General features: G+C 32.6%; 1 protein-coding gene across 1 annotated transcript in view; it reads left to right on the top strand.

Moving 5' to 3' along the window:
* The window catches only part of LOC111639811, a 10,382-nt gene extending 4,054 nt beyond the window's left edge, over positions 1 to 6,328 (top strand). Inside the window, exons 2-4 of the mRNA XM_023385765.1 lie at positions 3,311 to 3,532; positions 4,598 to 4,808; positions 4,875 to 6,328. Coding sequence (XP_023241533.1) covers positions 3,314 to 3,532; positions 4,598 to 4,808; positions 4,875 to 5,500 — 1,056 coding nt within the window. The 5' untranslated portion in view covers positions 3,311 to 3,313 and the 3' untranslated portion in view covers positions 5,501 to 6,328. The remainder of the gene's footprint in view (positions 1 to 3,310; positions 3,533 to 4,597; positions 4,809 to 4,874) is intronic.
* Positions 6,329 to 10,536: the final 4,208 nt, after the last annotated feature.

Below are 10,536 nucleotides of genomic sequence, written 5' to 3'. Positions count from 1 at the left end.
TACACACTCGGTAAGCAATCCTACAATTTTTTGTTTATAACGTAGTTTATACGGATTATTTTCAAAAAAATATACGTATTTTGGAAATGTTGAGTCGAATTAGTCTAGAATCGATTAATTTTATGAAAGAAAACCTTTCAAACAGCCGTAGTCCGTAAACTATGATTCCTACAAAATTGATTCATAAAGAACGGAACGTATCTACCGTCTTATAGGGGGATCTACTGTAATTATATTTACAGTACCTAATTTATATATAATTTATGTATAATACTGTACAGACGATAGAAATCTCTCCGTAGCGTGGCGCTACGGACGGCGGGAAAGTAGTTCGGCTGCCCGATGACGTTTTACGTAATTATAGGAGTTTTTTACCGGTTTTTACGGATACCGTCGCAATTTTTTCGCAGTTTTATAGGAATCGTAATTATAGGGACCATAATTATAGGGGGTCTACTGTAATTAACTTATAAATAAAAAATTGTCGGAATATTTACCGAGTGTACTCCGTTCGAAGACGCCATTGCTTAAGCTTGTATTCGTCGCGGAGCTGTACATCGGCGTACGAAGCTGTCACGTGACATTTGGCGGTGCTATTCGGTCACGTGACTACTAATCTCCGACGTGTTCCTGATAACTTATTCTTTTTGCGAAGAATTCGCTGAACTTTAGAGACATTATTANCAATAAACCCGGCGGAGAACAGGAGGGGGTATAAAGGGTCGTAGGGCCGACGGAAGCGCTTTCTCTCCGTCTGGAGATCTGGACAGACCAAAGAAGTTTTTAAAATCGATCTGAAAAAGTTTCTTAATTCGTTGTTCTTCAGTCGTCAGGTCGCAAGATTTGAATCCTACCAGGGCAATCAACTCAATGGATATTTGTGTATTATCTGCTTTAATGAAAAAAACGTCGTCTAAGATTCCAAGTTATTTGGCATCGTTATAAATGAAAGTAAAATAAATATACGCGTTTTCGTGTATAACGTAAATTATTATAAAAAAGGAACGTAAATAAATAAATCAGTAATAATACAATTTTATAATATGAAGTAGGATACATTTATTTCGTATCTGTTGACTTTTTTAGTCTATTGTTATCCTGTATATCATCAGAGGTGTCCAACCCGCGACCCAAGGCAAGTTCCAATGCGGCCCAATAAACGTATAAACAAAACCGANATAATATGAAGTAGGATACATTTATTTCGTATCTGTTGACTTTTTTAGTCTATTGTTATCCTGTATATCATCAGAGGTGTCCAACCCGCGACCCAAGGCAAGTTCCAATGCGGCCCAATAAACGTATAAACAAAACCGAAAAACGTTTTAATTTTTTTATTATTTATTTATTTCAAGGTCATAAACTCAAAAAAGAAGTTTCACAAAGCCGTAAACCTTTATTCATATTTTATTTTTGAGTGGAAAGGAAATATTTTCAAATACTTGGAGATGTGTGAATGAGGAAGAATTACTAAATAAAGCTGGAGTTGTGGCTCAAAGGATTAGAGACCCAAATTGGGGAGAAGGGGGAGAAAGGACAAAAGATAGAAAGGTTAAATAGATCTTTTGTTATGCAAATATTGATGTTACTGTGAATGACCGATATCTGGTGAATGAATGTCAGCATTCACACAGTCGTTTCGTGTATGTACGAAATATTTGCTAAATATCATTATTTCTCACTTACACCGGCAAATGTCGACATTCAGCATGCACTGATGGTGAATGTTGAATAAAAATATTTTTATTACGTTAAGACAAAAATGCAACATTTTAATATGTGAAAATAAGAGAAAGCTTAAGTAACAGCACATTTAAATAAACTGCTGAACCTAAAACGAACAGTACATTCTTAATCAGAAAAGAAAATAATACAATAATAAACTTACACATATATTATGTGATTATCGTTATACAATCTTATTTATTGCAACAATTTAAACTGTTATGGCACTTTGAATTGCGCAAGAGTCCCTTGCTTTTACAACTGCATTTATTCGTGGAACACTTTTTTTTTTTGCAATGACAGCGTGTATAGCCTTGCCCTCCACTTTTCAAATTAGCTGCAGCTGCTTCTCTCAGCGAAGAAATCTCATCTATGGAAAGCAACTTTTCTTTACAAATTACGAACTGATTACGTTATTACGTGATTACGAACTGATCTGTTAATAGTGTCTTTTATTCGGATATCGCCGACGCCTTACCGACGACCCCTCTCATCACCCGCCACTCGACCTGACGAACCGATCCCCACCTCACGGGATCAAAAGACCTTGTTCTACCTCCGGCTACCCACAAAGGATTTGGCGACAGACTGTCGTCTCTCTATCGACATCGGCTTCTCGGGTGTCGTTTCGATCTCCACCAAAGCTTATCTGTGCTTGTCGACATACACCGGCGATTGTTCGAATGTATAATAATATAACCAAATATTCGGACTTTCACCGACGTATTTTGTATTATTCGGACATTCACCGGTGAATATTGACATTTTCTAATTTCGGTCTTTCACAGTAACATTGATTCTTAATTTTCCAACCTTTTTCACTTCTTTATCTTTTGTCCTTTCTCTTTTTTTCCTCGCATTTGGGTCTATAATCTTTTGAGTCACAACTCCAGCTTTATTTATTATTCCTTCCAGCGTTGCAAGATTTGGCTACATTGCACCAAATGTGTCTACTTTGTTTAGTTTGATGTAAAAAATATCATTTGGCGCTTTGCCTACTTTTTGGGCTACATAATATTCATAAATATATTAGTTGAATAAAAATGCACTTTAAAATAGTACTTTTTAGAAGCTTCATTCTTCTAAAAGTTCCAACGCACGGACCTTTTTGTAAGCCCATGAATTTATTTCTCAAATAAATTCTTAGAATAAAAGAAATATTTGATAAAAATTCTGCCATATTAAGAAATATGGCAGATCTAAAACCCATCGATTGAAACGTTCCGTCTCTAACTCACACGACCATCTGATTTCTTATCTATGGGAACAATATTAAACATTGAAGAAATGATTCAAGCAATTCGTTAAAGATCCACAAAGGATCAGTCAATTAATAGGGATAATTTTCAGAGTCGGAGGACAACTTCAATTTTATGTTTAATAAACAATGTATTAGTGATTACTTTATGAGTTTTTATTTTATTTGTAATTTATTCTTATTATGTATAAGTATACACGTAAAAATGGTTTAAACACTTCATTCAGACCCTCGCAAAATTAATATTTAACAGTTACACGATTTACTAAAACTTAGATAAATGATAGAAAGTGTCAATAAATTATTGTTTTTTAATTGTTTTTACAGAGAATGGCCGAAATTGCAAAATCGACACTTGAAAAAACAATAGAAATAGGTGCAATATCGGCACGTAGTTCTATTTTAATCACGGAATTACCAGAAGAAATAATGTTTTATGTATTTCAATACCTAAACGATGCAGAATTAGATTTATACAGAAAAGTGTGTACCCAATGGAAAGATATCATCGAAAACATAATGTATCATCGAGTAACAATGATCAAAAGGGTAATTCTTATATTATTTCCTCGATCGTATGTCATGATTATATAATAAATTCCACATTTCAGTTAATTTCGATAAACAGGAAATTGGTTTTGTGTTTATCGTAATTGGTCGTAGTTGCGGAAGAACAGATAAATTGGTGATTTATTGTATATTAAATTGCTTTTTTAGTTTNGCCTTAAAGAATCGTAATTTTGGACAAGCCATTTTAAAAAATAATCAGGATAAACTTTCCTTGTGTTGGGGATAATCAGGATAACTTTAAAATTGCATTGACTTCAGCCAATAATATGGTTGATGAAAATAAAAATGCGGATTTGGATTCGGATGGTGGCTATCATCGAGTAACAATGATCAAAAGGGTAATTCTTATATTATTTCCTCGATCGTATGTCATGATTATATAATAAATTCCGCATTTCAGTTAATTACGATAAACAGGAAATTGGTTTTGTGTTTATCGTAATTGATCGTAGTTGCGGAAGAAGAGATAAATTGGTGATTTATTGTATATTAAATTGCTTTTTTAGTTTTCTGTATTTGATTGTGTAATATAGTTTTAAATTAAATTACATCAAAGTCTTAATGTTAAACGTTTACTCTTTACCATTGCATTAAAGTTTTACACTGACAACTTTTTATTAAATTTCTATGAATTAAACAGATTTTGTGTATGTTTACAGTAGACTCCCCTATAACACTGTAGATAATACCGTGTTATATGAATTTCATGTTGAACGAGTCAATTAGATTTTACAAATATGTGAGCCGTTCACAGCCCGACACACGTATTTGTAAAATCGAAGTGACTCGTACAACATGGAATTCATATAACACGGAATTATCTACAGTGTTATAGGGGGGGGTCTACTGTATTTGTAGAAATATTAGTCCAAAAATTATATCGAATTTTAGTCTTATTTGACGTTAATGATAATACATTTATACAAAGTTACTTTTTGAATTATTGAATTACAGAAGTTACTTTGTATTAATTATTATTTATTACTTACTTTATTATCTAAATAAATTTACACACGATATAAATATTACGATTTATTTAAACAGGAAATTCCTCGTCATTTAATGAATTTTATCGTTTACGAACCGGAAAAGGTACATCATTTCACTGGTTACAACGATAATTTTCAATACAATTCATTCGTCTTGGGAGATGAATCTCTATATACATTTGACTGTCCGTTTGACTGTTCGTTTTATAAACAGGAACGATTCACACGTAAATTGGAAATACCATCGATCGATCCATGCGAATCTGGTAAGTAGACTAATTATAAAAGTTTGAAATTTTTTATTAAGTGACTTATCACGTCTTTAATTTCAGACGTAGACGTTTTACCTGGATGCAGTAAGTTTTCATCAATACAAGAAACAACCGAAGTACAATTATCAATGTTTCCAAACATTCAAGGTTTTAATGTTGTTAATTATTCATTCGGAGTATTCGATAACAACATAGATATAAATAATGTATGCCACAAAATGAATATTCCGGAAGAAGAAAGAAGATGCGCCATAATCTATAAAGATTTTACTGTATTGCCTCATAAAAACTACTACTTTACTATCGACTCATGTCACACACTCGACCCAGGTAAAAACAGACTTACAATATTTTATGGGGAAAGAATAAATTCTTTCAGTTTTTATATCGAAGTACAAAAAACTGATTATGAAACTATGAAAGAAAAATTGGAAAGCGTGAAGCGTTCCAAACCGCGAATGGTACAGAAGAGATGTTTCGTATATATATTTCATCTTGCGTGTGCAAAGTGCATGGATCCGACAATTCAAGCTTTTAGAAAAGTGTTTCCTCTAGTCAGTTATTTTACTTATAACTTTTTTCCCTGGTCTGTAACAATGAATCCACCACAAGACCCGTATGTTTTTGTAAACAACTTTCAAAATTTCGACAAATTCGCATTAATGGTTTTCATATGGTGGGAATAATTAACATTAAAATAGTTTTGTTAGAATTGGGCTTTTAAGTAGTTTTTTGGCTCGCAGTTCTACACTATACCTATACACAAATTTTAGTGTCAATTCGCTTATTGGTTGGAGTTACTCAGATCTTTGAGTAACGCAACATTAATTATGATCACTTTGTACATTTCATCGGTAGTGCCGTACAAGATGTAAATTTTATAGCAATGAAGGTAAGCTGTACTCGCAAAACCGCTGTAAAGCAAACTATTTGTCGTGTGAATGGATTAAAACCTGTTTGGAACATGTGAAATAAAATTGTACTTACGCTAGTAGATTCGTAGTGAAAACGTACTGTACAATAAACAATAAAAACCTTAAACCGTAAGAATAAATAAATTATTTATTAATTCGTCTATAATTGCATTGTAATGACCGAACAGTAATCTTAATAATGGCCATCTTATCGTTTCTAAGTGATATTTACTTTATAGTAGAAGTTGGTAGTTCTGTGCTCGTATTTATTAGGAACCGTTCCACACCAATTGTTAACAGCCCTTTTAAATACACAAATTACTTTCTTTTCTTTCAATAAGTGATGTTGTAATTAAGGTGCCAGCCTGCAAGCACTGTAGATATTTTTGGACATAACAGTAAGAAATGTAATCTGAGTAAACTTTCCTTGTATTGAGGATTGCCAATGGTTTGGTCATGTAAAGTTTTCCTAATTTTTTAAAATGTTTTTAACATTAAAGGCCAGTTTAATATAGAAAGTCCTACAGGGAGGCATTTTTCTCAGAAGATTGTTCACGTGAGACGTTGCCACAAACAAATATATGAAATTCAGAAGTAATGTATTTAGAGACAGTATAAATGAGCTGTATTTTTTGAATTTAATAAACATAAAATAAATTTAATGCATAAAGTTTGATTAACTATTGAATAAAACGTTTGATTATTGAAAGTCACAAATGTCTAATAGCACACGTGGTTTAAATATCTACGTTGTTGTGACAACACAAAAAACCACGTGGTTTAGTGAATTCTTAAATGTACATTTTAAATACCTTATTATTCACATTACTTTCTTTGCTTTTAACAAGTTATCTTCCAAATCTATCTCTTAAATTAAGTTATCATTGGCCTTAAAGAATCGTAATTTTGGACAAGCCATTTTAAAAAATAATCAGGATAAACTTTCCTTGTGTTGGGGATAATCAGGATAACTTTAAAATTGCATTGACTTCAGCCAATAATATGGTTGATGAAAATAAAAATGCGGATTTGGATTCGGATGGTGGCGATTGAGACAGCGTTGGAAGCAAGACACTCGGAGACTACGTTAACAAAACAAATACCCGTTAATTTGTAAAGGAAAATACATATTATACATTTTATATCGTTAAACGAGTTATAATAAATCGAGCTAAAACAGGTCTAGGTACCTCTGCATTTCTCGAGAGAGAGAGCATTTACATTGGTTCGCGAATCGATAAATACCTGGAGTTGAGGATGTCCACAAGGTGATGATAGATTTCGTTGAGACTAAGGTGACCTGGGTCTCGTCCTTTGTTGTCTGGGAAATTATTGGAAAATTCTGGATTATTTACGAATCTCATTAAAAACGAATCTCTTGTTTAATTCTATTACAGCTCATGCATTTACGCTCTGTGTCGCCATATATGTGTTATGCAAGCGCTTCACATATAAGAACATATTTCAATTAACAACTTAACTTCAAAGTTATACATTTTTGAAGTCCATTTTAATCGTACGAATTTTCATAACATATAACACTATAAATTACGTTCGGCATAACACCGCTCAAAGATGGAATTTTAGAATCAAATCTACACGATTCGATTGTAAAATTCGATATTGTAATTTCAAAATTTGGTTCGAAAGCATTAGAGAATTTTGTTATTCTAAAACAACGATAGCATCACAGATTAAGAATAAAACCACCTGACGAGAGCTGATGAATAGGGCCGATAAAATTTTTGTATGTGTTATTTCTCTAGAATAAATATGAATGTGTTGTGGAATATAACCGACGAAGAAATCGGTCGTTTATATTTATGAGCTTCTCCAATTGCGAAAGAATGGATTAGACTGTTAAGAATTGGCAGTTTCCCGATTGTCCAGCCTTACACGAACAAGTTTTGCTGTCAATTTAAAAAAATATTTTCTTAAAGTTCAAAATGCCAGTAATTTTGTGTGGGACACAGGGTGGGATTTAAGCATTTCGAAACTCTAAGCTGAACTATGCAAGGCCCCTTACCAATCCTTCACAATTTTACAAGTCAATCGTAAAAAGAAAAGAATTAAATCAGATTATGTTTCTGATTTAATACGGATATTGGAAGAAAAAAACGTGAGGTTTCACTAGTCTTATGTTTTATAACTGAATTTAATTAAATTTATATACCCATTCCATTAAAAAATTTTTTATAAATTGGTTTTATCGATTTTTTTAAAAAAATCTTATGTTAATTCTTAGAAAGAAATGAATGAAATACTACACAAAATAAAAAGTAAAGAATATTTTGTTGGTTTGTAAAAAAATGTTTATTACAAAATTTGACTCCAATTTTCTTTTTTGTACAAATGTTTGAAGCCTCTTGAAAGTCGAGACCCTAAGCAACAACTTACATAGCTTTTTACTTGTAAATTCGGCCCTGATAGCACAGATATCAAAGCTGTTTTTTTTTTTTTTTTAACACAAAGGGCACAAATATACATAGAACGATCTCGCTCATTTGTTTCCATACCGCATAATGACGTGTCCCGCTAACAGTAATTGTTTTCCTTGTATAAAATTGCTCGATAAACAGCTACGAGCAGCATATATCATTATATCGGACAGTAAGTAGTATACGATTAATTTTACATTACTAGTTACAGGCTACCCAGTTAAGGTAGCCATTTTGTAAAAATGCAGCGCGCTTTATAGTTCATGAAAAACGCGAATTGCATCAGGCCATGTACTAATTCTGTCTTCTTTACAAGAATAAAGATTTTAACAATGCAGTTCTCTAAATTTAAAACTTGTAAAATTTATTAAGGGAAAATTTAATAAATTTATATTTTTTTAACAGATTACTCTACTGTATTGCAAATGCAATGCTCTACTAATTTCTTTGTTAATCAAACTTTCTTGAAACCCTACATCCGAATGAACCATAGTTGCTAGGTCCACCAAATAAATAAACTAACTTTTTTAGACTGTGAGTAGACCATAATATTGACAACAGGAAAAGGACATGTATTTCTACAACCTGTTAAATCTGTGTCACTCCCTCGGGAAAGGCAATACAGGAGTCTCTTTCCTTTTGAAAACATAGATTTTAGCTCATGTTTATAAACATACTCTTGTCACACCGGAATCAGATAGCGCAGAGAGAGAGATAGACGACGGTAAAACAATTATCTAAACCACCCATTCAGTTCAACTTCCGAATCTGCATCCGATCTGGATCCTTGACATTCTGTAGTACTCGATAACTGTAGTACAGTATTTTTACCAAAATTAATAAGATTTCTGTGATAAAATTGAGAAATTGGATTATTCCACTAAGTTAAAGAAAAAGAGTAGAAGTTTATTTTATATCTTGTATATCGGGTACGTGGGTTCAATTCAGGCTCCGAATGACTCGATTGGGACCTTATCAGATCCGTAGATCATACCCATAGGAGCAAAAAAGTCAAAGAAACCACACCTCTACAAAAAACCCTTCGCGAGATACAGCCCGCAAAATCAGTTTGCTAGAGATCGTCAGTCGTGTCGCTCCAGGCAGACAGTCGTGTCGCTCCTGCCAAACAGGTGCCAACTGAAGAAACTAGTCTCTATCAGGAAATTATAAAAGTGATAAAAACCGAAAAATTTCACGCAGCCATGCTCATGGTCTGGCGAAACCCCATAATTAGTGTGTAGTGGTTTAATCCACTTGGTCCCTGGTGAACAAGTTCAGTTAAGATTACTATTAAGAAAGAAATAAAACTAAAAGTTTAAAATAAACTCATATGTAAGGTTTCACTGTAAATAGTAATTTTAGTAGTGAATAAATTATAGTGTGCACAACTTTAAGTATCGAAATTCAAAAGACCTTTATCAATTTTTGAAGTTTTCTGTAATTATTTCAGCAGGGATTCAGTTCTTGGTATTTTTTTTTTGTATTCGATTTATGACATTCTGTAGGAAGTTATTTATAAGGCCATAGGAAGTTGGCCATTGTATACCCAGAAAGGCACAAGTATATTATAAACATCTTACGAAATCCGACACATTACAATAAAGTTACAACTGCAATATTACATCTAGCAATATCGGAGTTACAAGACGAGGGCACTGAATTCGTCCCAGTCGGCACCGTAATATTTGACGATGGTTATATTGTAATGTTAAATATACTGGAAGATGAGATCGGGCCGGAGGTTCGGATAGCGTAATTGGCAACGCATCAATACGGTTGGTTCCTTTCTTCCAATTTAATCTAAAAGCCTCATTTTTAGTGCGTTATTAATACAGAATAGATAAAACTACTTGTATTGGTCGTGGGTTCACGTCCAACTTGGCCACATTAAAATTTTCCGGAATTTCTTCACGTTTTTAACACCTAAATAAGGGGCCAATGTTCCCATAGAAAGTCCTCCCAGGAGGTACCCGCCTAGCAGATCGTCTAAGTGTCGCGTTGCCATATACAAACACAGCATGGCACTTAAAATACTATCTCAAATATTAAAATTCGAATATGGACTTTACATCTCAGCAGCACTCATTATAACACAGCTATTTAACGATTTAAAATATTATAAAGTGAAAACATTAAACTTTAATAGAAATGAAAATTTTTAATAATTTAAATATATTTATTTTAATGATAAAATTATTAGTTTTTAATTTACTAATATTTACAAATATTTGGTATAAATGCATTATTGTTGAGTTATTTAATTAAACAATATTTAATTATGAATTGTTAAAACTTTACGTAAAAAAACAAAAAGTAATAATGATTCCATCAACAATAATATGGCTGATTGTCTTATTGTTTGTCTGCAAT

Source organism: Centruroides sculpturatus, unplaced genomic scaffold, assembly GCF_000671375.1.
Source record: "Centruroides sculpturatus isolate CEXI.00-Female unplaced genomic scaffold, Cexi_2.0 scaffold147, whole genome shotgun sequence".
Taxonomy (NCBI): Eukaryota; Metazoa; Arthropoda; class Arachnida; order Scorpiones; family Buthidae; genus Centruroides; species Centruroides sculpturatus.
Note: the sequence above shows the minus strand (reverse complement) of the source record. Positions and strands in the feature narration are given on the sequence as shown.